The 27,999-nt window shown below is 48.5% G+C and overlaps 1 protein-coding gene across 2 annotated transcripts; it reads right to left on the bottom strand.

Annotated features, from left to right (window-relative positions):
- Position 1: 1 nt before the first annotated feature.
- SYDE1 (synapse defective Rho GTPase homolog 1) lies at positions 2-27,999 on the bottom strand. 2 transcript variants are annotated; one of them, XM_053299166.1, is made up of 9 exons: positions 27,137-27,200; positions 21,284-21,445; positions 19,348-20,064; positions 16,453-17,190; positions 14,754-14,968; positions 14,338-14,464; positions 12,374-12,525; positions 11,348-11,576; positions 2-7,420 (listed from the first exon to the last, which is right to left on the bottom strand). In XM_053299166.1, exons 3-9 carry the CDS (start codon positions 20,012-20,014, stop codon positions 6,972-6,974), a joined length of 2,577 nt encoding a protein of 858 aa, XP_053155141.1. In that variant the 5' UTR covers positions 20,015-20,064; positions 21,284-21,445; positions 27,137-27,200; the 3' UTR covers positions 2-6,971. The 2 variants fall into 2 exon arrangements, with proteins under 2 accessions (XP_053155141.1, XP_053155140.1); XM_053299165.1 differs by lacking the exon at positions 21,284-21,445 and having other exon boundaries at positions 27,137-27,999.

The following is a 27,999-nucleotide window of genomic DNA, read 5'->3' as shown; positions in this document are numbered from 1 at the left end:
ATACAGTCAAGGCAAAAATAATAATTGTAGCCACTCTCAAAACAATGGAACTTCATATCACGCAACAAAGCTGGTTGGAAGCAGATCTTCAGATAAGACAGGAGCTCTTGGGTGAGTAACTTATGGCAGGGGTTCTCAGCCATGGCATGGGTCCCCAGATGTCAGACTACAAGTCCCATCACTCCCTGCCAAAATGACCAAGGACCGTTGTGAGTGGAGTGTGTGTGTGTGTGTGCCACTGTCAGGCTAGGTTAACAGGCTAGGTTCCCTCAGCTCAAGTGCTTGACTCCCAACAGCAGCCTCCCGGCATCTGCAAAGGTCATCCCCACTGACTTCCCTCCCACCTTCCACTGGCCGGGTTGTGGTGGAAGTGGGGTTCAGCACTTGTGTCCCCTCCCACTGTAGAATAAGCAGCCCTCCTTTAGGAGAGCAATCAATAGTCACATGGGACACGTCAGGGCCACCCTCCACATAGGACCGTTGGAATAGCAGAGTGCCCTTTGGCCCAAGGGCTAATGAAGCTGGACGGTACATTTTCTCCGAGCTGGCCCAGGGAAAGAGAGGGCAACTGCTCCGTGGGAGGATAAGCTGAGGACAAGAGCAGAGATGAGATTCCTCCTACAGAAGGCTTTGAAGGTGGGGTGCAGCCTTGCAGTGAGAAGGTGAGGCTTTGTGGTATGAATTACAATGGGCTGAGGTGCACAACTCAAATGCCCCAGTTGTGGACAGAAACCAACCATGACTTGGCGTGTAGGGGACAAGGTGAAATATAAACATCGAGATGACGGCCTTTGAGCAAGGAGGGCCTAATGGAAGTCAGTGGACATATTGGGAAGAAAAGAGAACGGCTTCTTCACCATGAGTCCCACCGCCTGTTAAGATCATCGAGAAGATCTAGAGAGCTTTGCCTGCAGCTGCCACCAACTCATTTGGTGGCTACTTGGGAATGGGCCGCCTCCATTGCTGCCCCTGGACTTTGGAATGCACTCCCTGTTGAAATAAGAGCCTCCCCATCTCTAGCAACTTTTTAAAAGACACATTTATTCACCCAGGCTTTTAATTAGATCTATGGTTTTAAAATTGTTAATGTTGGTTTTAAATTATGTTAACATTAATGGTTTTAATGTTTAAATGATTTTAATTGTTTAATTGATTAAGTTTTGATTATAATTGTTTTGTTTTTATTTTGTTGTAAACCGCCCTGAGCCATTTTTGGAAGGGTGGTATATAAATCAATCAATCAAATAAATAAAAGGACCCCATGTTCGGGGACAAGCTCTCCCTAGCTTAGCAGTAGGGACCAGCCACACTCTGCCCACCAATCAGCTTGGGTGACCCCTCTGGCAAGCAACCACTGTTGTCTTGACTCAAGATGAACCCCCCCCCTTTGAGCAGGGAGGGCCTCATGGAAGGCAGTGGACACATTGGGAAGCAGGGACCCCTTGTTTGTTTGGAAACAGCTTCTCCCTGGCTGAACAGCTGAGGGCCAGCCACATCCACACTGTGCTCTCCCGCTTCATGTGCCTGCTGGTCAGCATGGGTGAGCCCTCTGGCAAGCAACCAGTGTTGTCTTGACTCATGATGACAGCCTTGAAGTAGGGAGGGCCTCATGGAAGTCAGCAGACTTCCATGAAGTCTCACCCGGGCTGACTGGCAGGCACCGAAGTGGGCAGTGTGTGGCTGGCCCCCAGCTGCTCAGCCAGGGAAAGCTTGTCCCAAAACATGCTGTCTTTGGTTCCCAAGGTGTCCACTGCCTTCCATGAGGCCTTCACTGCTCAAAGGGGATCATTTTCCTTCCCATTTTCCCTATTCCCCCATCCTCTAGTAGTCCATAGCAAAACTGGTGGTCAGTTCTCTTCCTCCACCCTTTATGTTGGTTTGTTTCTCTCTCACACCCTGCCTGTTCATTGTCCTTGGAAATCTTTTCTGTCTTTTAGTCCCCTTTCTTTCTGCTTCCCTATATTCCTTGATATAGCATACATATCAAGGAATCCATTACATATTCAACACCTATCAACAAATCTACTACATACCAAAGAATCCATCATGTTTGCAATAATTCATAGTAAAAGTTAAATGTTAAATGCCCAGACACAAATTGTGGTTGTCATTTTTCCTGGGTGAGAGAGACAGCCTGCATGTTGGAGCCTTGCTATCCAATAAGGCGGCGGGAATGACCCCATGTTACACTGTGCAATGTAGCCTTCCTCTGGAGTGCTCAAGACCTACTTACGGGTGTTTGCAATTGGAACAATGGGTTTGTGCAAGGAGTTTTTGCAACTGCCGGGTTTGCACAACCCCAATGCTGCCTTGGAAGGGCACAGCAGCCCTGCAGTTTAGCATTACAGGCATGTAACACTGAGCTGGGTGTCAGTTGCTATAGACACCACCTTCACTGAATTAACTGCATAAGAAACGGACAGCAACATTTCCAGCATATCCACTCCCCATACTTGCCTTGCTGCAAGGGTATTACAATTCACCTTCTTCTGGCAAAGAGTGATTAGGCTTGCCTTGCCATGGCTTTTGGTGGGACGGGATAGGGAAGGGTAAAACAACATCACCAACAACAACACCTTCTAGTACGATGAAGTGGATTCTAGTATGGGGAGGTGGATATGGCCCCGTAATACAGAGTAATTGGGAGGGAGATGTACTTGCCCCTCACACTCCTTCTGCGTTCTTAAATTCAGACTAAAAGCCAGGTAACCAGCATTTCATTTGCATATTGAAACATACGATGGCCCTTTAGAGAGGTCATGTTTTTCCTTTCCTTCTATCAGCAGCAAGTACAATAGTCAGCAAGTCTCACACTGAGGGAGGGGCAGCAGTTTAGCAAAAGGAGATGTTAAAATCACTGCCCAGGACTTCAAGCTGCAATGAGACCACAGAAAGATTTGAGCTTGTGCCCCAGCAGATGATGCGGCCCCAGCAAGAGTGCCTCCTGCAAGCAATGCACCACTAGAGGACAAGAGACCTGCTCCCTTTTGTTGCGAATTTTAAAGTCTTGCCTCACATAGAAAGCGACCACTTCCTGCTCCTTGGTCCAACAGGTACGCCTGGAGATTCGGTACACTCCCAATATTTTACCAGAGGGCCAGGGGAGATGCCGTGCCAAATGGACACCGCAGCTTGGTCAAGCAATATAGGAATGGCTTGCAGTGGCACCCTTCCTGACCTACCAGAGAACCCTCACATCAATGGATCTGTCTCTTGTCCATCTGGATACATACGAGGATTTAGTACATGAGCTCCAAAAACATTTAATAAGGGAAGTTGACTACACTCCAAAGCCACCTGGGCACCAGGAAAGCCCTTACATCTACCTACCTCGCCTACAGAGTTAGCACTGGAGCAGATGCCACAGAGGGCCCCTCACATCTTTCACACCTCAAGAAACAATACTGACAACAGAACTGAATACATCTACTGACAACCAAGATGAGAGAGGCCACAAGAGCCACTTGGTCATGACTTATCCAGGCAGCCAAAGCTAAGGACTCGTCCACGTTCTGGCACATCACGGCCAACTACAATGGCTTGGCCTGGGGAGACTCCCACATCCCAGCAAGCTGGGAATTGCACTTCCAGACACTATATGAAGGCAAATTCAGATACCCTTCTAGAGCAGGGATTCTCAACGCTGGGTCCCCAGATGTTATTGGACTTCAACTCCCATAATCCCCAGGCCCAGTACCCTTAGGTTGGGGATTATGGGAGTTGAAGTCCAATAACATCTGGGTACCCAATGTTGAGAATCCGTGCTCTAGAGGACATAAAAGACCTGCCCACTGGTCACTGCATTGGAGGTTGAGTCCCTTGTTTCACAGTCTAAAGTGGGAAAGGCCCCAGAGGAAGACCTCATCCCTATGGATCTTATAAAAAGTAACCTGGAGTGGTGGGCCCCAGTCCTGGCCTCATTATTTACCCATATTGACTCCCAGGGCTGCATTCCCAGGGACTGGGGGCTGGCCATCATCATCCCCATATTCAAAAAGGGACAAAGATGACCCTGTCAATTAGAGGACCACTAGCCTCTCAACACTATCAGCAAGCTGTATGCCAGACACATACAAGGGAAACTCAAGGATTGGTTGGAGCAAGAAGAGTTGCTGGCAGATGAACAAGTAGGCTTCTACTTGATCTACAATTGACCAGTGTCTGGTGCTCCAACATCTCATTGAAAAGTATTCTTCTAACAACTCTACCTCCCTATGAAGGCCTTGAGGCCTTCATGGACCTCAAGACTGCATTTTGACTCTATCTCCCAAGTTAAGCTATGGGAAAAGCTTGAAGCCACCACAATCGATCAACATCTGCTTTATCTGATCTGTGCCCTCCACACAGACACAATACTCAGGGTGAGATGTAGCCCCCAGGGACACCTTATGAACCCTGTATCAACCCAGAAGGGAGTCAAACAGGGCTGTATCCTGGCCCTGCTTCTGTTCTACTTTTACATCAATGCCATGGTGAGCCGTTTCAACAACCCTGACTTCCACCCTCCCAAGTTGTCTGGAAGAACCCCACTCTATGCAGATGCTGCTGCAATCCTTTTGAAGACCCCTATAGGCCTCAGAAGGGCGCTGGTGACATTGTCACAGTACTGCAAGAGTGAACAACTTGAAATAAACTATGAAAAAACTAAGGTCATAGCCTTCGCCAGAAGACCTAAGACTCGATATTGGTATATTGATGGACACAGAATTGAGCAGGTCGCCTGTTTTACATACCTGGGGGTGGTCCTCCATGCCTCTGGCTCAAGAAAGGCTCACTGTGACCACATTGCCCTAGCGGCACAGAGGAGCATGGCACAGAAGGCACTGAGGTTCCTTCAGACTAGAGGTGGCCTTTACATACCTGCAGAGCTCAAACTATATGAGGCCATGCCTTTGGCACAATTACTATATGGCGTCCACCCAGGATCCCCCTCCAATCTTGCCACACGGGAATTGTCCAATCTAAATTCCTAAGAGCGGCTTTACAAGTGCCTGGCTGTGTCTCCAATGCCACTCTACATTTGGAAACTGGTATGATAAAAGTGGAGGCCAAAGTTTGGATGACTGTTCTCAACCACTGGCTCAAACTAGCCCTTTGCCCACGGAGCCTGGCCCCGCTAACCCTGCAGGACAATTTCCAATCCTCTTGGAAATGGGCAGTCTATGAAAATGTGGTGTTACTAGGCTTCTCTCCATCCCTCCTGCTTGCTATGGGCTGTGACAAGGCAAAACCGGCCATCAAACAGAGGATCCTGGACACGGAATGCCAGGCGGATCTAAGTAGGGCACCTGGCTTCCTGGCCTCAGATAGTCTCTGATTCACTGTCTCCCCCTCTGCCTATTTGACACAGTTGGAAATACCAAGCCACAGAAGGGTGTTCACCTTGCCCGTTGTCATGCCATTCTTTCTGCTGTTCTGGAAGGCAAATACAGGAAGATCTGACTCACAGAAAGGCTTTGCCCCTGTGACTCTGGGAGGTGGAAACCATTGAACATGTACTCTTCTCTTGCCCCTTTTATAAAGAGAACTGAGACAAGCTCATACTCCCTTTACCTCTCAGATACCCTGGTCGCCCTTGTCAAGACTACACAAAGACGTTGCTCTCAGATGAAAATCGGACATTCACGTACAACGCTGCCAAGTTCTGCATGGCAGCCTGCAAGATCCACCAGACCCTGACTGCCAGCCCATAACCCACATAGTAGATTTTTAACTGCTATTTTACTTGATCGCTCTACTTTAGTTGTTTTACTTCACATTTTAACTATTTCACCTTATAGGCTAAATATTTTATACTTTTTCAATGTCTTTACTTTTATAGATAGTTGAATACCTACATATTTACCCTTGCTTTATCTCTATTTTATTAGTCTTCCCACAATTTTTAGAGTTGTATTTTATAAATCATAATTGTACAGTCTAATTATAGTATTAAAATTTTTCATAATTTAGTTGTAATTATTTCATGATGATTTGGTTCATAATAATTTTAATGTAATGTGATGTGTTTTTATTGTCACACAATCTTTTATTTTACTGTATCTGCATTATATCCTGTGTTGGCCTTTGAAAGATGATTGATTGATTGATTGATAGAAGTCAAGAGTGAAGATATGCCAAATATCTTTACTCCCACAGGACTGCTAGAATTGTCAGACTCCTAAACAAAGAAGTATTCCCTCTTGCCCTCAAGTCTCCAAGGCCTTAATCAATCAGGCATTGGCTTCCCTGTCTTGCTCAAAGGTTGCCAAGGTTTTGATGTTTCCGAGATATGGACTTCCATACTACTTTTCAGACAGGAAGAAGGTGAAAACACAACTGCTCCCCCAACACAGGCAGTCCAAGGGAAAAGGATCCTCTAAACCATTTTAGAAGCCAAAGTCAAACAGCAGCATAACATCGTGAGTTATGTTAAAGAATGTGAGTTGGGAAGCCCCTCGGCTTAGTCAAGAGCTCACTGAGTATTCTAGCAAGCCACAATTTCCCCCCACCATTATATATCTCCCATTATATGAGAAATAATAGTACTGCCCTGCTTTTTCAAGGGTTAGTGAAGGGTTGGAGCACGTAGGAAATGTACTACATAATTACTACATGTTCAAGCAAAGAAAACAAATCTGACCCATTCCTCTTTTCCTTGGAGGCATCAACATTTAGAAACAAGGCACTGGATGGGAACTGGCTCTTTCCTGACCCCAGTCTGTGTGGAAAATTCAGAGTTCAAGACCTCAGCAGCTCAATTAAGAGTATATTCCAGCTCTTCATCATTGGAAAAAGGAAAAGTCTCTGAAGAAGGAGGCGGGGTGGGTGGGTGGGAAGGAAAACCACCCACTTGGCTCAAGCACTGTGAGCAAAAATAATACTAAGAAGGTCAGATCAGCTGCCTGATCTTGGCTTGTGCCTGGCGTGACTGCCAGAAAAGGCCCGGCTGAATGTTCTCAGCGTTAGCCACAGTGTCCTGAGAGAATGGCTCACAGGCAGACATTAATCTGTTTGGTGAGTTCTCGCTCCAGGTCCAAGATGAGGGCATCAAAGTCCTTCAGATTGAGCCTTGGGCTGAAGGGAGCCTCAGGGTCCTCAACCAAGGCAAAGTCACCCATGAAGACAGCCTGGTCGTGGTGCTCTGGTAATCCCTCGCTCAGAGTCACCTCTCCATTCTCCTCCTCGTTGTCACTCTCACTCTTAGCCACCTCATCATAGTCTGTGTCCCCATCTGGCCTGGGCCCTGGCAAGAACTGGTGCCCACATACACTCCAGTCCCCAGCATAGCGATTACTAGGAGGGCTTTCCAGCCCCCGTGGGCGGCTCCGGGCCACAACTGTAGTTTGCAGCAGTGGCAGATCCAGGGGAGGGTGGTGATGGTAGCGTGCTTGCCTGCTGAGCTGGGAGCACTCCTCCTCTTCTGACATCCTGTGTGGGGCTAGGGAGAAACGAAAGTAAGTTCAGCAGTCTGTTTTCATTCAATGGGGGCTGCTGTTCTCCCAAGGAGACAATTGGCTCCCTTGGACCTCTCTTGAGGTCTTGCAGATCAGCCTGGAGGTCTAAGCTTGTCTTGAAATCATACTGTCTGACCCTCCAGCATTCTAGTGCTGGCAGGTCAGAGTTTAAATGGTTTAACTGATGTTTTATCATGCTGTTTTTCTTGTATTATATTTTATTTCTTGTAAACCACCCAGAGGTTTACAATTTGAGGTGGTATAGAAATACACTAACTACACACAGAGACACAAACACAGACACACAGTCTGACCTGCCAGCATTTCAGTGCTGAACTTTGGTCAATGCATAATAAAAACAGTAGCAGGACTGCATCTCAGATCACCTGAACGGATGAGACTGTGGTGAGTCATATCCTCAATATGTGTTTAATGACATGTTCCTTTTCATTATTAGGAACATAGGAAACTGCCATATACTGAGTCAGACCATTGGTCTATCTTGCTCAGTATTGTCTTCACAGACTGGCAGCGGCTTCTCCAAGGTTGCAGGCAGGAGCCTCTCTCAGCACTTTCTTGGAGATGCCAGGGAGGCAACTTGAAACCTTCTGCTCTTCCCAGAGCGGCTCCATCCCCTGAGGGGAATATCTTGCAGTGCTCACACATCAAGTCTCCCATTCATATGCAACCAGGGCAGACCCTGCTTAGCTATGGAGACAAGTCATGCTTGCTACCACAAGACCAGCTCTCCTCTCCTAATTATTACTTCGTATATTCTGAGCTGACCCTCTGAGTGCTAGTTACAGGGCTGAGGCCTGTGTCAGATTAAAGGTCCAGGACATTATAGACCTATATTAATTTCTGTCCCAAGGATATTGGTGGAAAGGCTAGAATTGTTGAACATATAGAAGAAGAAGCCTTGTTGAGCAAGAATCACTAAGACTTCTTCAGTCTGGCTTCACCATTCTTTTAGAATGTGTGTCAACAGATATGCAGATAGTAGTCTTCTGGTAGTTATTAAACATTTAGACTTTCAAAATGTTGTTTGAAAAAGCTCACCAAAAGCTCCTAAGAAAACTTAGCAGTCTAGGGAAAGGTAGAATTCTAAAAGCATCTCTCCAAATGAGATGAATGGATAACAAAATGTCAATGAAGTTCAATGTAAGTAAAGGGTAGAGTTATGCACACTGGGGCAATAAATAAATAAATCCCAACTTCATATGGACACTAAGGGGACCTGAACTGGTGGTGCATATCCAAGAAAGAAATCTTAGGGCTGAGGTGGACTGCTCAATGACAATATCAATTCAATATGCAATGGCAGTGAAAAAGGCAAAATTCCACGTTAGGGATTATAACAAAAGAGATTAAAACTAAAATAGCATCATAAATGCTATTATATAAATCTTTGTCGTAGCAAGTATCTTATAATACTTTGAACTCTCCTTTAAAAAAGTTAACTGAAGAGGGAAAAGATACAGAAAGGAAAAATTAAAATAAAAGAGGTTTGAATACTTTCCCTTTGAACTTCACAAAACTGGACTCAAAAATGGACCAGCAGCCAAAGTGCTGGTGCTCACCTTTAAAGCCCTATATGGTTTGTGACCTGGGTCCCTACAACAAGTTAATCTTCTGTCACATCTACCTACCCATGCACTAAGGCAGGCCTGCTCAACTTCGGCCCTCCTGCAGATGTTGGCCTACAACTCCCATAATCTCTGGCTATTGGCCACTGTGGCTGGGAATTATGGGAGTTGTAGTCCAAAAACAGCTGGGGGGCCTAAGTTAAGCAGGCCTGCACTAAGGCCTTCTTTGGAGGCTCTTCTCTGGGTGTCCCTGCTATCTGAAGTAAGGCAATGAGCCAAATGGGGAGAGCCACTTCTCAGATACAAACCAACCTTTTGTATTGTATTGTATTGTAATTTTATTTACAGTCATTGACCGAACGGAGAATAAAAACTAGTAAGCATTAAAATGTGTGTGTGTGTGTATACACACACACACACACACACACACACAATTTAAAATTGGGATGATATCCCATTATACCTTTTAAAAACAATATAACTAAACTTAGCTACAGAAATAGAAATTGAAGCATCTTTATCTGAAAGCAGATGTTTTACAAGGTTATCATTGGATTGATCTACCAGTTTACATATTAAAGGAACAATAAGGCGTTCCCTGGGATATAAATGGAGATTACAGTGGAGAAGGATATGTGCAACAGTTTCTGTATCTCCTGACCCACAACTACAGTGTCGTTCTTCTAAAGGCACACCCTGAAACCTCCCAGCTAGAAGTGCAGATGGAAAGGAATTAACCCTTACTCTCGTGAATATCCATCGAAACTTAGAAAAAGTAATTGTCGACAGATATTTTGCGGGGGAAAGATCCATATTAGTTCTTATAACTCTATAAAACTCTGGAAGCGCAGCCCAGTTTTCTTGGATCTCAATATCAACAAAACGTTGTCTCACTATTCTTTTCGCATTCGCTAGACCCAGTTCCAGCAGTTGAGCTGGGTCTAAGCCTAGAGAGGTGAGTTTCGTACTTACTGTAGCACACCATAGTGACTGGGGACTAACTGAGAGAAACTCAGGAATTAAACCAACTGGTCGCAGATGTATTTTCAACCAGAAATAAATAATCAGAAGCCAGGCCCGAGATTCAATTTTTATAAAGCCAGCCTCTGTCTTTAAAGTCACATTTGCTGTACATTTTGGAGTGCCAAATAAGTTCCTCAAGAACCCTGATTGGCTTCTTTCCAAAGTGTCAAACCTTGAGTATGGACCTAGTTGTATACCATACAATAATTGCGGAATGACCTTTGCAGTATAGAGCTTTAAGGCAGCTGGTATGAAGCCTGCACCCTGAGTTCTAAAAAATCTTAAGATTGCTGCTGTGCTGCGTTTTGCCGACTCTGTGACCATACTTATATGTGCTGATTTCCCAGCATTGTGTTGAAAAATTACCCCCAAGTATTTTATTTATTTATGTATCACCCTCCGCAGAAAGGCTTGCCTAGCACCCACTCTCATTGATTTTCATTTTCCCAGGACTTTACAAACCTTGGTTAATCTGGCTACCACCACATTATGCTTATTTTTTTGCTGCTGTGTTGCTGACATTTGATGGTTCATTTGATGGATTTTAAGCATTCTTAAAATAATTTCAGCTGCCTTGGTAACAATAATGCTGAAGGTCAGGGTAGAAATCCACTAAATAAATAAAGGTCAAAGCATTAGAGGCTTTTTAATCTGGAAGAAAATGTGGTGGGGCGGGAGAACAGGATAGAGATTTATGAAAGCATGGACAGACAGGAACTTCTCTCCCTCTCAAAATACTTGAACCTGAGGTTCAGGACAGACAAAAAGCACAATGCATACATTTTAAGAACCTTTGCTTCCAACTATGAACTATGCTAAGGCAAAGCAAATAGCTTGCATATACTTTGTTTTGTTGGGCATCTGGCCATTGTGGACAGGGATGACTGACATTGTCATCTAGGAAGCCAAATGTGGGAACCTCTGCCTTAAAGACCAGCTCAGAGTAAAGGCAGTAACACCTTTGGGTTCAACAGTCAAGAGGTAATATGAAAAAAATGCACAAGTTCTGAGGGGGTGGGGGTGGGAAACCACTTAGTCCTGATACACATGCTGGACCCTGGCTAGCCCAGTCTTGCACAGTAAGACACACCCTGCTCTCAGATCATTCCAAACAAGGTGTTGAGAACCACCACATGGTTGGCAAGTACCCAGCAGCCTCAGCGAAGGGGAATTCTCTATCCAGTAAGGGAATAGAATGTCTTGCTGCACTTGAAACCCTATACATCTACCCCCAGGTAGCCCAACCCTTTGGCACACTGCCCAGCTCTCACCCACTTGCCTCCCTACCCCCATTTTGCTCACCTGGCCAAACCTGTAGCAGATAATGCAACACTTCAATGTGGTGCTTGAAGTCCATGGTGCTGGCAATGGGGCGATGCTGCTGCTTGGGGCTGGGGACCCTTGACTCCTCTGTGCTCTGGCTGAGCAACACAGGCCCAAAGCACACCGCGAGGTTCTGGGCATTCATGCGATTGAAGATGTGGAAAGAAGCAACTCGACTGAGATGGTCCAGCAGCATTATGAGGGTGGCCTAGAAAACAGGCATCTGCTTGTTGCAACTCAAGATCTTAACATATATTCACAAGAAAGGCCTTCTGTCAGCCGGGGAATTGGAAATGCCCAGTCTTGATTAGAAGGGAAACATGATCCAGTGGGAAATCCAGATGTTTGGTGAGAAATTCATTTTACTAGCCCACCCCGCACAGAGCATCTGTGCGGCGCTTTGGGGCCGGCTGTTTTCCCCTTCCTCTCTCCTCTCTTCCCCTTCCCTCCTGCCCTGCGCTCTCTAGCCCTCTCCCCTCCCATTCTTCCCCCCACACAGAGCCTCGCCAGGCGGCCAAGAAGGGCCCCACCACCCAACCGCCACCACAGTTTTTCTCTCCCTCCCATCTGCCTGCCACCGCTGCTTTTCTCTCCCCTCCTCCTCTTGTCTGCCGCTTCTCTCCCCCCCGTCCCCGCCACTTTTCTCTCCCCCCCTCCGCCTGCCCGCCACTTTTCTCCCCTCCGACTGCCTGCCGCTTTTCTCTCCCTCCCCCTCCACCTGCCTGCCGCCGCCACTTTCTTCCCCTCTCCTCCTCCCTCAGCCAGGCCTCTCTCTGGAACTCTCACAGCATGTCGCGAGAGTTCCGCTGCCAAATCCTGGCCACGCATGCCAGCTAAGAGAATTAATTATATAGATGCCAGATGGTACCCCCAATAGAGGCACACAAATGCCACACTGTATCTTTGTCCCCCAGCAGAGAACACAGAGACAGGAATCTACAAACATCAGAAAGATGGAAATGGGAGCAAGAGACCTGCTGTCCCTGTCCCACCTTGGACTCTCACCTTCTCAGCCTCTGGCAGGCAGTCCAGAAGAGCTGTTGCCTTCTCAGTCTCCTGCTCTGCTACTCGCTTGGACATGGCTTCCAACACCACCTGGTAGAGCAGGTTGGTGATGAGGGGTGTGGGTAGCTCACGCAAGTAGTCCTTCAAGATGCCTAAGGAGAAGCAATACCTCAGTCCTTCTAAACCATCACTCCTCGCCTCCCACGTTAGTTCCTCAGTTTTTAGTGGAGATTTATGCTGAGGCAGAGAGAGGAATTCCTAAACGGAGACTAACGTGGGGAGCAAGGTTTCACAGAACAGCCATCCAGCAAGGTCGGCCTGATTCAAAAGAGAACCTGAGTATAGCTCAAAACATTCCCATTGGCCTTCATAAGCATAACGTGGTCTAAAAACACTTCCCCTCACTCCCTTTACCAACAGAGATGGAAAAGGGAGCATCTAGGCTTGGTGCTCATCCCACGAGTGAGAGATAAAGAGCCAGCCAGCCAGCCAGCCTGAAAGGGTATCAGGAACTCATTTCCCATGCTTTGCTCTGCTCCTTTGGACTGCGGCAACAGCAATGGCAGAGCTAGAGTGAGGAGTGTGCAAACCCTCCAGAGCACTATCAGATGGTTGCGCAGCACCCATTTCACACCTCATGGCTGCTCAAAGCCACCCATCACTTGCTCACACTACCCAACATGGGCAGCTCAGTCCTTGAAATTGCACTGAACCTTCCTGGAAGAAAGCAGAGGAGCCTGGCACCCTTTTTCCTTCTGCCTGCAGGAATCCCAAATATGGAACACATTTCACAGGAACTGCCAATGTGTCATCATCTTCCTCTTCTTCTAGTATTACTACTACTACATACCACTTTTGAACAAAAGTTCTCGAAGTGGTTTACGTAGTGTGCGTATGTGTGTATCCCTATCTCAAAAGGGCTCAAAATATAAAGAGAAACCTAAGGTAGACACCAGCAACCACCACTGGAAGGATGCTATGCTGGACAGGGCCAGTTGCTCTCCTCCTATTAAATAAAAGAGATGCACTATTTTAAAAGGTGCCTTTTCGATTGGTTAACAGGGGTATCTGTCTTTGTCCTCCTCCTCTGCTTGCAGGGGCTGAGCTAGGTAGCTGCATCAGCAGCATGGAGCCAGCGGGGCGGGGAGGATCACACCTGCACTCTTGTTATTAAGTCCCTAGGCCTTTAACGTGGGATGGGTCCAAATGGTCCACGGAAAAGCTTTGCTGCTCTGAATTTAATTTGTTTCCTGTGAGCCAAAAAAAAAAAGTTATTGAAAAATAATTATCCCGACTACTTCTTTCCCCCTCTAATTTTACTAGAAATTATAATATATCTAATAATGAAAGACAGAAACATGCCATTTTCACAGGTAGGTTCCAGACGTCACCCAGACTACCAGAAAAATCTAAAATCCCATTAAAAGTTCTTAATTTCCCAGACAATGCAACAAAACTCTCCAATTTGAAACACACGGGAAATAACATCCAGCAAATTCTGGCAGTTTTAGAGACAGAATGTCCTGACTTTCACAGAATTAAGAACAAAGTATGGTGTGTGTTTTTTCCAGTTCTCTGAGTTTCAATCCATGTTGGATTTCCACAGAAACTGCTTAAGAAATAGAAACACACGAAAAATATGGCAACACTATTAGGTCCTCAGAACACAGCGCCTCTTCTACTCATCAGCTTGCAAGGAATGAAGGGAGAGTGCACAGTCATTCTGTGGTGCAGGAGGAATGCTCTTAAACGCTCTTTAAAAAGGAAGCTCTTTTACTAGTATTAAATAAACAGGTGGGGGCCCAGGGGCAATACTTAAGAATCTGGAGGGTCCATAGGTGCAAAAAGGTTAAGATGATGAGGAATCTGCCAGCCAGGAGAGCTGTTTTCCCGGAGCATACAAGGAGCCGGCTGTCTGTTGGGACTGGGGAAGAGGGGCGCAGCTGGGGCTGTGGGGCACTGACCTGTAATGACATTGATGTCTGGGTAGAGGTCTTCAGAGAGCACCACAGCAGCACTGTCTCTTTCAAAGGCATCACGCAACTCCTTCTTCATTGCTGCTGAACCACACAAGCGGTACAGGCCTTCAACCTACAAGCAGAATGGAGCCAATCATCATCACTTGCACAAACAGGCAGCCTCCACCCTCACCAGGCAAAGTGGGGCAGAGGACATTGTTGGAGTAGCCACTGTTGCCTGAGTGGTCTGCCTTTGGGAAAAGTCAAGCCTTTCCTGCCCCAGCAGGGTCATGCACCTAAGAGAGGGAAAGCAAGTCAGACTAAATGTTGCGGCCCAAGGTTGTCCCCAATAGCCTCAGCAGGCCAGACTCTACCTTTTGAGAAGAGGTTATGCAGAAGGCAGGTGGGAAGAGAGCACTCACCTTCAGTCCTCGTTTTTCAATTTGGTCCACACACTTCTGGATCAGCAGTGGCACCTTGACGATGGCACCCTCCCTCTCCACCAGCTGGCTGAGCTTGACTCCAAAGACTTGTGGCTCCTGGGTGTTGGCTGGGCCCCACTGATCCACCAGGGTGAGCTTGATGTAAAGGAGTCCCCGAGGCTCCAGCTGCATAGCCAGCTGCTGGGTCCTGCAACCTGGGAGGAGGAACACAGAAGGCTGAGGAGGCTGAGAGGACAGCCATATGTCTGAACTCCAGCCCTTTCCCTTTACACCATCACAGCAGCTCCAGCCCTGACAAGGTGGTTCAGCACAGTGGGCAGGAGACCAGGCCTGTGCCCAGATTTGGCTCCATTCCTACTTCCTCCCCTCCTACAGAATCTGGTGCTTCACCACTTCCATGTCTGTTGCTTTTGGCCCACTCTTGGACCCCTGTGACCAGGGCCATTCATCCTCTCATACTAGGGATGAGAAAACCCCACTCCCATTTTTGAAAGCCCTTTTTAGCTCATGGAAACTGTAGCTTTGTATTGGCCGTAACTGGAAAGGGAGCAGGGAATCCAGCCCCTGCTCCCCCAAGCCAGACTTCAGCCACCAAGATCTTGCTTGGTGGCTGCTACAACTTAATATGATCTACAGGATCAGTGTGTGAGGAACTTGGGTTGCCCCATCCCCCAAAGAATTGGGGAAATGTAGGATTCCCCAAAGAATTGGGGAAATGTAGGATTTTACAAAGCACTATATAAGATCAGACTCTAAAATAAGTAGCAAAAGATGCATTCCAAAGGCATTTAAAAAATATTGATCCAAAGATCAGAAACTAACACAACAACTTTAGCAAAAGACTTGCATTTTGGGCAGTACACAAACATGTTGAATAAAAAGTAAATAAAATAAAAGCACAACATTGGAAGAAGTGGGCCAACAAAGGGAAGGTCTTCAGTGTGACCTTGGCACCATCTACAGCTCTGCTGAGGCAAAATGCAGGAGTGGGCTCCAAGATACATTATGGGGCTATTCACACGTGGTTGGGTGGGTGAGGGGGAAGGCAGGGTTCAACCTACCTTCCCCCACACGACCGCGCCAAGCCCCTGCAGCACGCATGACGTGTGCCCACACAACCAGTGCTGCTGGGAGCAGTGCACACGACTCTCCACGCTGCTCCTGGCAGTGCTGGTCATTGTCTCATTGTCCCAGCCTTTGTGAATCCCACAGTGCACTGAGGGATTCCCCTAGGAGACAGGAACTCTAGGCACCCATCTGACACACAATCTTCGGAGCCAGGTTTGCGCTCTTAACCTCGGCTAAGGGCCAGGATGGAGCACTGGGTTTAGCCCTGCAGCACCTCCGGGATCTGCATGCATCCCGGCAGATCTCAGGGCAGCCAAGCCCAAGCTTGCCTGTTTGTGAGAACAGCCTCTATGATTACCTCTAAAATCTATAAGTGTGGCACGTTGGAAGGGGTACCACATTGCTCCTGGCATCCCACCTCCACTGACACAGTAATTGTTTTATGGTAAGGATCCTACAGTTCTGAAGAAATCAATGCACAGGTGACCTGCAGAGCCCAGAGATCATATTTGCCCTTCCACAGTTTATTTCTCCCTAGAATCCTACTTGTTTGCCTGTGCCTGAATTCCAGGTTGCCTTTTTCCTCTTGTGCCCCCCACCCCCCACTTACCTTGAAAAATGTGGGGCAAGATGATGGTGCCATGGCAGCAGACACGGTTCCTGCCCACAACAGGGTCACACAAGAAGACCACAACTTTGAGGAGCTGGGCATTCTCCAGCTCAAGCTGGAAGGAATGATTGAGACTGAGGAAGGGTGCTTGGCAAGGCAGGAGGGCTGTGTGGGCCTTGTTGACTGAGTCTACCTGGAGGACACAGAAGATCTCCTTTGCTTCGGCTTTGGAGGGCTTAAAGTCTTGCACACCCAGTAGGTGGATGCTGATCAGGCCGGAGAGATGCTGCAGACAGCTGGGCTGTTCAGCAAAACTGTAAGGCTGGAAGGAGCCACCTTCAAGCTGCAGACATGCGTCAGCCTTGGCCAGGAGCTCCAGGGAGTCCCCGTCACTCAAGTAACCCCCTTTGCTGGCAGCTTTGCTGGCAGCCTTGCCACGAATCAAGTGTTGCTGAGAATTCACACTGCTGTCAAGGTGGTAACGGCTGATGACGTTGCCCGACTCCTTGGGGGAAGAGCTGCTTTCTGGCTCCTGCCCTCGGGGACGGGAGCTGCGCAGACTAAGCTTTCGCCTCAGCTCTGGCAGTTTCTTCATCTTCATGGAGAGGCTCCGCACTGGGCCTAGAGACTTCGACTTGCAGAGGGAGGAGCCCTTCTTGTGGACACTGGGGCTCTGAGCCATCAGTACAGTGCTCCCCGCCATTTCCTCGGGATCCATGCTTGCAACTGGAACCATTCCTGGGGAAAGAAACTGCATAAGACAGGTCAAACCAACTGCTGCTTACCCAGGGGTAAAGAGGAAAGGCAGAAGACAAGGAGGTCCCACAGGCTGAGGGGCTCCCACAGACAGGTCAAGAGGGGACCCCTTGTTCCAAGAAAAGAATGAAACTATAATATGATCCAGGTATAGATCTTCTACTGGCAATACTGTGGTAGCCTCCCATTGTCATGGCTGGCCCACTAATGAGGCAAGGTGAGGCAGTCACCTCAGGCAGAAGCTGTAAAAGAGGAGGAAGTGGATTAGCCATTCCTCTGGTCTGTCACCTGCCACCTGCCTCACGCCACACCATTAGGGGGCAGGCATCTGCTCCGAACCACCAGCAGTGGCGGCGGCAGCACCCCTACCACCATCACATGGCTCTTCCTCGAGCCACTCGTCCCACACTTCCTGCAAGACAGGGGAAAGATACAGCATGGAGTGTGGGGTCTTCCGGAGACTTGCTTCTGCTCCGTGTCCCACCCTCTGCCTTTTCAAATGGCCAGGAGCAAGACAGATGAGTGGGAGGAGGAAGAGAGGTGGCAGCGGCAGTGGCAGCAAGGGCCACTGCACCAGGTAAAGAGAGATGGGAAGGGATTGTCAGACAGGAAGGGAAATAGATAGGCACTGCAGGTGAAGGTGGAGGGACTGAGGAGGGCAGCCACAGGTGGAGAGATGGGAAACTGGTGTGCTCTGTGCACTGCAGGTGAAGGTGAGGAAACTGGTGCGTAGTGCACTTCCATGCCTTGTTGGGGGGTGGGGAGGGGCAGTGGCTCACAACAAGGTCTCAGGCACCGCTGGGGCTTGGGCTGGGCCTGCCCACTTTGTGGAAGCCAGATATCGTATCGCACATAAAAGATCACTTGACCACTAATGCTGACACAAACATTACCAAAACTCAAAACTTGGGGCCCAAAGCCAAACTGGTATTAAGACTAGCTAAGTGAGCTGGGAGCTCTACAACCGAGAAAAGGATCAGACAGAGGACATTTGTTTTCTGTGAAAGAGGCAGGTTTTCCGACATCAATGACTACTCCTTGTGCTACGGTGAGGAGTGCAGCACATGCTTAAGGGAAATGGCATCCCAAGCAGCCCAGAATGAGTCCCAAGGGCATAGTTGCTGCGTCTTCCAGAACTGACACCTCGATTATGCTCTATGAGCATGATTCATTGGGACATTTCAGCAAAACAGCCAACTGAAAAGACAAGGGTTGTCTTCTTCTCTGATTCCTGTTTCTTTCACAGAGACCATGCAAAATCCATTTCCAGTAGCTCATGCCCCAGTAACTTTTCCCAGAGTGGAAATTACCAAGAACTGGATATGGATGTTTCTAAGACGTATTGGCATGGCAAGGAGGGAGTATTAAGCTGAGCACACACTGAACATTCACACCTTTAATAGCACTTGATCATTTCCTTTTCACTGACTATCATCATCACTACTACTACTACTATAAACGTATGTTGCTTTTCAGTAAGGATTCACCTAAAACAAAATAAAATAAAAACAGCATACAAAGTAAAACATGCCAAAGAAGCAGGGAGGTTGACTTAAACTACAGCACAACGTGCACTGTAAGGTGGCAGAGTTGTCAAGAGAAAGAATAGCCAGAAAAGCTCCAGTGCAAATTGGGGGAAGGGGTTCTGCTCAAAAGGAGTTTTACTTCACAACCTTGAATACATTTACCACATTTACACATTCCTGTGATCCCATATGGCAGGAGTGGCTAACCTGAGACTCTCCAACGATAGCTGAGGAGTCCCAGGTTGGCATTTCCATGAACAAGGCACTATTGTGAGTGGGGTCAATCACGTGGATCTTTCTCCTTCCATCACAGCCCACTCTCCTGAGCAAGATACACCTGTGCAATTGGCCCTGCCCAGGCAGCCATTTTATTCACGCACATTCCTGAAACCCTGTGCAGATTTCACCATGGAGGAGCGGCTCCCATGCCACTGTGAAAGACTGCTGAGCGGGCCAAAGCACTGGAGTTGGAGCCACGGGGAGCAGGGAGCAGGGTGTCATGCCAGTGAGGGAGCATGGGAAAGGGACTGCTGGGAGGCCCTGCTATGGGGGGGGGGGAGGACAACATTGCCACAAAGGACATGGGGACCATTTGAGAAGAATTAACCCTCACCACAGGCCTGGTGCTGATGGCTGTTCAGCTCCCCAACATGCTTAGCTGGCCTCGCTTGGCTCAGTGAAATCCATAGCCCATTGCCACCTGCCTGCTGCAAGCTGCCAAGGGGAGCGCCCTCATGGGCACCTTCAGTCTCCCTGGGCTTCCCCTTCTTGCTCTGGAATTCCTTGCTCTTTGCATGGCGGGGCTGCAGGTCTTCATCCTCCGGGATAGGGTTGTACCAGATCTCTCCTTCACTGCTGCAGAGCATGTCAGAGTCCTTCGGCTCAGTGCTGGAGCTGGCAGCCAGCTCCTCTGCCCCCTGGGCCTTCCCTGAAGAGAGCACCCAGTGGCGGCTGCTCCTCTCCAGGCTCTGCAGATAGGCCCCCTGGCCACTGTATTTGGTGCTGATGCTGGAAGTGCAAATCTCCGTGCAGCTGATTAGTGATTTGGCAGCCTCCTTGGGCCCAGCTGCCACCAAGCCAATGTGGGGAAGAGCTTCTGAGGATACCATTTCAGACAGGTCAGCAGGCTCCCGTGGAGAACCCAAGGAGCTTTGGCACAGCTTCTTCTTGTGAGAATCCTCCTGGCCACCCCAGGTGAGTTTGGCCCAGTTCTGCTTCCTGGACACCGTGATGGCAGCACCTTTCCTGCTTCCATCATCCAGCGGGAGAGGCCCCCCCATTTCGGATTCTATAGAGGACTCCAAAGCATCCAATGGCTCCAAACAATGATCTGTGGAAAACAGAAACCAACACATTGTGCTGAACCTTTGTGTGTGTGCCTAGCTGGAATGCTCGAGAGAAGAGGACACTGAAGGAATGAAGGAACGGAAGGTTATGAAACTGCTCCTTCCTTCAATGTTTGGCAGAGGCAACTCTTTCAGGATCCTGTTCGGGAAATTCAGGGTTTGAACATGCTGTCTTCCACATGTGCCAATTACTTGGCCTCTGCCCAGCTAGGAATTCCCACTTTAGCAGTGCACAGAGACTCCGCAATCAGATGCTTCCCATGTCCCTAGTTTAGCACACTGCCAGAAAAGGCACACTTTCCCCCTTCCTTTCCCATCTCATGACATCCCTACTGCATGCACTGCACAAGCCCATGCTGGACCCTGTCTGCTGTTTGAACCAGCAGTGACTCATGTTACCAAGGTCTAGGGATGTTCACGGAACCGACTACTGCTGGTTTGAAGTGGGGGCGTAACTTTAAGGACTGGGGAAGGTGCTCTTACCCCCACAACCACCGTGTTCCCCCCCGGCCCTGTTCTCCTAAACGGTCCCACCGGGGCAGCAACATACCTCCTCACCGCCCTGGTACATTGTGGACCAGAAGTGGCCGCTGCACATGCGCATGCCATGCATACGTGCAGCGGCCACGTCCGGTCCACGATGTACCAGGGCGCAAGGAAGTATACTTCTGCCCTGGCTGAGCTATTTTTGAGAATAGTGCCAGCGGGGAAAACACGGGGGGTGGGGGGGAGAGCACCCTCCCCAGTTCTTAAAGTTATACCCCCCACCTTCAAACTGGCCAAATCGCTGGTCTTTCAAACCAGTTCGGAGGCCCTTTATGGGTCCAGTGCACATCCCTACCAAGGTCTGCTGGTCACGTGTTCACATGCCACAGCCCATGTCTATGCTTTGCTTAAAGTGGGGAAAATCAGCGTCAAATGGCTCTGTGCACAGTGTCAAATGGATCTGTGCAGAGACCCAGGAGCAGCAAGAAAATACACAAAGTCCTGCGGGATTGTGGCCATGGCACTGACACCCTGGAAAAGGAATAAAGAGAATGCAGGCAGGACTTTGAAAGTAAAGCATTGTTTTACTGAGGGATAATGAGGGTACAGGAAATGAAAAGGTGAGTGGTTAATCTTGCAGCATATTTGCCAAGTTACAGAACTGGAAAGGGGGATAGAAGCTTGAAGGTGAAAGAAGAGAGCGCTTGTCATAGCTACCTGGATCTAGCTGTGGGAATCCTTCTCTCTGGGTAGCTCAAGCATAAAGTGAGCTCGTTGGATGCACCCAGATGGTGTGGGGTGCAGAGTCTGATGGTGAGATGTAAATGCAAGGGCACCCCAGGGAGGGTGCAGGCTTGCAAGATGGCCACATGGCAAAAGCTGCAGAGGGCAAAAACTCCAGCAAAAGCTGGAGTATGGTCAATCACACATACTGATCATCACACATACTATCTAAGGGATATGGGCAATAACATACCATAAACAAAATATCCCTTTATAGGCAAAAACATACCCTGTGGCATTGAGTGAAGGCTAGAGGAGACAAGTAGATGGTCTTTGTCAGGAATTTCCTGATGATTTCAGAAGATCCTGCTTCTGATAGTGTGAGTATTGGTTATTGATTAGGTTAGGTCGAGTGGCTCCCCTGTATGCTCCTTTAGACAAAGGACGTTTCATGCAAGTTTCTCTGCCTCCAGTTTGTGAAGCTTTGGGCTGATGCTGGAGAGGAGGGCAGAAGGGACAATAACCTCTGGGCAATAACCTGAACAGAAGGGCATATCAGACATACTGGCATATACTTGCTTAATTTCGATAACAGGAGGTAAGAAACAAGGTAGAAAGGTTTGCATAACCTTGAGCTTATCAAAGTGAAGAAGAGGACAACTTGCATTCGTTTTCTTTTTGTTTCTTTTAAACTCTAATTGGGTCTTTTTAACTCTTGAGGGACGTGGGTTCTCTCTGCCTATGCTCTAATCTAACCAGAGAGAGGAATTTCCTCTGGCTTATTGTAGTTCTTTGCAAATGAACCTGGAAAGCATTTTTTAGGAAAACACCTTGCCAGAATGACCTTTTGCCTGGAATGCAGCCAGCATTTCTCTTCCAATCAGGCTAAGGACAGGGGAAATGGCCGAAAGGCTAAGTGTGAGAGGAGCATTCCAAACTGGCCTTGCGAGGCAAGCGTGGCTAGCACACAAAAGCCTCCTGTTTGTTTGTGCTGTGAGGTGAACATGGCAAAACTGATGCCCTGGATCAATACCCCTCAACCTTTTCAGATCCAGAACCCATCTGCACCTACTTTTAACTATGTTACTATGTGTGCCGAGATACAAAGGAGGAAAGAGTTCCTGTTCTGATATTCAGGGACACACAACCTAGGAGCCAGCCAAGTTTTCTGCATTGCCAAGAAGGAGAGACAAACACTCAAGCACACTGGTGAGAAGAGAAATCCCATTCTTGCTGGCATATCCTGGCTTATTTCCACCTCACCAAGCGGTGCTTGAATGAGAGATGCCCACATTGGAGCATTACCTCTCTGCCTCCAGTTTGTGAAGCATGAGGCTCATGCTGAAGAGGGAGAGCGGAAGTGACCAGCCAGCCCAAGTGAACAAGGGCCAACAGCCTCTTGTTCCTTCTGCCAGAACAAAACACAAGGCTTGGGTTTTGCAATGACAGCAAAGAGCAAGGGAGACAGAGAGGGTCCAGTGATGGCATATGGCTGGATCTGACTGCAAAGTTCATAGCTGAAGAGATAAATGGAGCCAGCATCATGCCTGTGAGCTGCCTGCCTGCTGTGTGAGCATCTGGACTTGGACGAGCATCCCTGAAACCTGCATCCCTGGGCCTGTCCTCGAGTTGCTTGGCAAGATTGAAAGGTCCCACTCCATGACTTAGGTGCCATATTCCCCTTTCAAGGAATCACTAAGGCAGCTTTATTGTCACGAGCATTTTCCAACCAAAGCTTCAGGCCTGGAAATTGCTCTGTTTGTAATTGTAAACTGCCCTGAACAATTCTGGAAGGGTGGTATATAAATCAAATAAATAAATAATTGAGCTAAACACCCTCCACAATCCCACTCTGCTCAGAAGCACTCTTTTAGTATCACTTCACATTTTTCCCAGCATTGAAAATTATAGATGAGCAAATAGATTCACCCATGAAATCAATTCAGGTCAAATTGGGGGTGATTCGATGATTCTATTCCAAACTGAATTGCCCTGAAAACAAAGGGCCAGATTTGGGGTAGAACAGAATCACCCATGATTCAACCTGAATCAATTCAGGCAGCATTTTGAGGACCGTTTTGCTGGGGGAAAGGGCCTCAAAATGGCTCTTCTTTCTGTGGAGAGCTGGTCTACCAATTGGGATCAGCAGGTAGACCAGCTTTCCAAGGTGGGCTGACATGCTAAGTCCAAGCAGAGGGCTGGTTTTCCGAGGACAGCTGGTCCCCAGAAATTGAGATCGGCGGGTAGACAAACCCACCACTCTGAGCTTATCAGCCAGCCAACAACCTGGATGGCTTTAAGAGGGGTTTGGATAATTTCATGGAGGAGAGGTCTCTCATCGGCTACTAGTCAGAGGGCTATAGGCCACCTCCAGCCTCAAAGGCAGGATGCCTCTGAGTAGCAGGAGTAACAGCAGGGAGTAACAGCAGGAGGGAGGGCACGCCCTCAACTCCTGCCTGTGGCTTCTAGCGGCATCTGGTGGGCCACTGTGTAAATCAGGATGCTGGACTAGATAGGCCTTGGGCCTGATCTAGCAGGGCTGTTCTTATGTTCTTAACTTAGTGCATCAGCCTACCTTGGAGAGCTGGTATACCTGCTGATCCCAACTGGTAGACCAGCTCTCCCTAGAAAGAAATGCCATTTTGAGGCCTCTTTTTCAAGGAAAATGGGCCTCAAAATGGTGCCCAAATCAGTTTGCGGCGAACTGGGAGTGATTTGTCGAGTGATTTAACAAATAAACTTGGGGGTCTGCGATTCAGTTTTGCCTTGAATCTAATTGCAGATCTTGATTCATGCACACCCCTATTGAAATAAATTTAGAGTTGAGCTTTGTGGAACCAAGTCTTACAGATCTCTTAAGACTGCAGTATACAGGTGAAACTCGGAAAATTAGAATATCGTGCAAAAGTCCATTAATTTCAGTAATGCAAATTAAAAGGTGAAACTGATATATGAGACAGACGCATTACATGCAAAGCGAGATAAGTCAAGCCTTAATTTGTTATAATTGTGATGATCATGGCGTACAGCTCATGAAAACCCCAAATCCACAATCCCAGAAAATTAGAATATTACATGGAACCAAGAAGACAAGGATTGAAGAATAGAACAATATCGGACCTCTGAAAAGTATTCAGTGTACTGTGCTTGATTGGCTAGCAAACTCGCCTGACCTGACCCTATAGAGAATCTATGGGGCATTGCCAAGAGAAGGATGAGAGACATGAGACCAAACAATGCAGAAGAGCTGAAGGCCGCTAATGAAGCATCCTGGTCTTCCTTAATACCTCATCAGTGCCACAGGCTGATAGCATCCATGCCACGCCGCACTGAGGCAGTAATTGCTGCAAAAGGGGCCCAAACCAAGTACTGAATACATATGCATGCTTATACTTTTCAGAGGTCCGATATTGTTCTATTCTTCAATCCTTGTCTTCTTGGTTCCATGTAATATTCTAATTTTCTGGGATTGTGGATTTGGGGTTTTCATGAGCTGTACGCCATGATCATCACAATTATAACAAATTAAGGCTTGACTTATCTCGCTTTGCATGTAATGCGTCTGTCTCATATATCAGTTTCACCTTTTAATTTGCATTACTGAAATTAATGGACTTTTGCACGATATTCTAATTTTCTGAGTTTCACCTGTACATGCTCCGAGCCGACGCTTTTAGTGAAGACTGACACGGCGGGCGGGGGGGGGCCCGCAATGTTCCCTCTAAGGCTCGCACACTCACACATTTTTTGATGTCCATTCAGTTAATTTTAGATCCCGCTCAGGTTGAATCAGGAAGGTCCCACTCTGAATGCATGTGTGCACACAATGCCTTCATACTGCCAGTGCCACCCAGAACAAAACTCATTCCACATACAGATGAAAAAAGAGAGAACATGTGGGCCGGGGGGGGGGGGACAGGCAAGGAGGCAAGATAGGCAAGGGGGTTCTGGAGAAGGGGCCCCACCCGGCCTGCCATATCCAGGCTTGGCCTGAAGATGTACAGCTGAGGCCTGCAATGCAGCTGAGACCAGAAATCCCTCCCAAGCTCCCAGCTGCTCAGACCTGATGCCAAGTTGGATTTCCTGTTGTTTACTGCACAGTCCCCTCCCCGGCCAAGACACAAAACTCCTTTTGTAGGTCTCTGAGTAATTCAGTGCTTGAAGAGCCTTACTGATCAGGGCAGAGCCCAAGAATGTAGGTGCAAATAAGAAAGCAGACAGCTGGGGAGGAAGAGGGGGGCAGGGAAAGAGCAGCACAACCACTCCAGCCACCTCTTGGATGCAGATGTTGTTTGAAGGATCTTGGGAATGATCCATACATTACAATTACCTAGGGAGCATCTTGGGAGCATTTGGGATTTCACTGATCATTTGAAGATTTCCCCTTCTTTCTCTCAGGGCTGTTACCCACCACTTATGTTGCTGCTGAACAAAATTTCCAATGCATAACTGTAGAACAGGAGTGGCCCATGCCACCTATTCAAAAGAAAGGCTCCAGAATTCCTACTTCAGTTGTTTGCAGACTAGCACTTTTAAATTACATGGCACCTTTTCCTTCCCAATCCTGTGAGTCAGAATTATTGTTAATCCCATTTAAAGAGGAAGCAACTTGCCCACAGGCACGCAATTGAGCCTCTTCTGGACAGAAGCAGGCTGACCCAAATTAAAGTCATTTGACAAGATGACTACAGGTCCCTCACTCTTGTGCTGCATGTGAATGGTGTTAACAAGGAACAAACCCTGAAAAATATATTGGATAAAGAGTCTCTCTCATGCCATTCTAACAATCAGACTGATGAAAGGAAAACCTAACTGTAACCTCTTGAGCTCAGACAATTTATGCATGTCACAGATGGGACTGATTCTGCTTTTGACATTTTGACACCAACACACTTCTCAGAGTTTTTGACAGTGACTACAGAACCCTGGATCCTGTATGCTATGATGGAGGTACATGATGGGTGGCTGGCTACAGGCTAGCATCTGGCACATGAAGGGAAGGGAAGATTGTGCCGTTGAGTCGGTGTCGACTCCTGGCAACCGCAGAACTGATACCTTTACCGTTGTAGTCTGGGAAACACATGGAGTGGGATTTGAACTAACAGCCTCTTGCTCCCTAGGGAACTGACATAGAGACTGTTTAAGTAGTTTTCTTACAGGCACTATGAGCCCAATGCTGCCCACCTCAAATAGTTTGCCTTCTTGCAAACAAGAGGAGCGGGCTGAAAGTTCTTATCATGCCAACTTTTCTTACTCTTCAACGGGCAGTGAGAGTCAAAAAGTCATGGCAGCTTCCGCAAGGAAGAGGTGATGCTGCCTGGGTCGAGCCTACGCAGATATGGTGAGCCAGCTTGGTGTAGTGGTTAGAGTGCTGGACTAGGACCGGGGAGACCCGAGTTCAAATCCCCATTCATAAGCGATACTTGCTGGGTGACCCTGGGCCAGTCACTTCTCTTTCAGCCTAATCTACTTCACAGGGTTGTTGTGAGGGGGAACTTAAGTACACCACTCTGGGCTCCTTGGAGAAAGAGCAGGATATAAAATGTATATGTAAGTAAATAAATAAAAAGGCCTTACATTTGGGGGAGAACTCAGGGCACAAGCAGAGGGTGCTTGGCCAGAGCCAGGCTTGGGCTCCGCCCAGCCCTACAGAGAAAGGAGGAATGTGCACATCCATCCTCGCAGTGCCTTCCCGCCGCTTCCCTTGACCTATTTTGGGAGCAACTGGGGAGGAAATGCCGGAGATGCCCGCCCGGCCCCAAGACGGCGGTGGCCCCCCTCCACCGCGCCCAGGGACGATGGGGGTGCCTCCCCGCCACAACCAATCTGGCAACCTCCCATGGGTACCTGGCTCTTTACGCTGCGCAGCTTTCTTGCGTCCGAGGCGCTCCTTGCCTCGCAGCCGAGACAGCGTTTTCCGAAGCAGGGGCTGGGCCATGGCTCAGCCAGCGACTCCGTCCTAAGCACCCCCCATGCACGAGCCCCCCGTCCCACGGCGCAGTCAGAGCAACGAAGCTGCGAGCGACGAGTTCCACCGGGAAGCAAATTCCGCGGATGCCTCTCTCAGCCTGCCCAGCCAGAGCTGTTGCTGCTGGGACTTGTAGTCGGTCGGATGGAGGAGGAGGAGGGTCGGCCGGGGTGGGGTGGGGTGGGGGCCATCCACCTCGCTGAAGACAATTTAGAATAAGACCCGCTACGCTGGCCAGGCCTCTTTCGGGCTTCTTGCTACCCCTAGGAGAAGAAAAACCACTTCCGCTGCCGTCCCAAGTGGAGGCCGGTTCCGTCCCACACCCCACTCGGGTCCGTCGTCCTGCAGCCTGGATGGGATGGATCGCTTCCCGGCAGCAGATGCCAATTCCACCCGCCCACATTTGCTAACCAAGGCAAGAGAAGCAAGGACCTCTTGCGCGGCTGACTGCTGCTGCTGCCGCCGCCGCCGTCAGTTCAGAGAGACACTCTTCAGCCGCGGAAAGTTCCAGCGTGTGGTGGTGGCGCTGGTGTTAGGCTGCCATTGCCAACAGTCCCGGGAAGGGCGGGACGCCCCGCATTTTCGGGAGGAAATGTTTGTCGCATTCGGGACATTTCCCCCGCATTTTGGTGGTGGTGGTGGCGGCGGCGGCGGGCTGCTCCCTCCCGTCCTCCCTTCCCCCAGGCCAGGGACCTGGGCGCGCACAGCCAGCAGCGCCGCTGCCTGCCAGTGCCACCTCCGG

This window comes from Hemicordylus capensis, chromosome 2 (genome assembly GCF_027244095.1).
Source record: "Hemicordylus capensis ecotype Gifberg chromosome 2, rHemCap1.1.pri, whole genome shotgun sequence".
NCBI lineage: Eukaryota > Metazoa > Chordata > Lepidosauria > Squamata > Cordylidae > Hemicordylus > Hemicordylus capensis.
The sequence above is the reverse complement of the archived record's forward strand: the minus strand, read 5'-3'. Positions and strand labels throughout refer to the sequence as shown.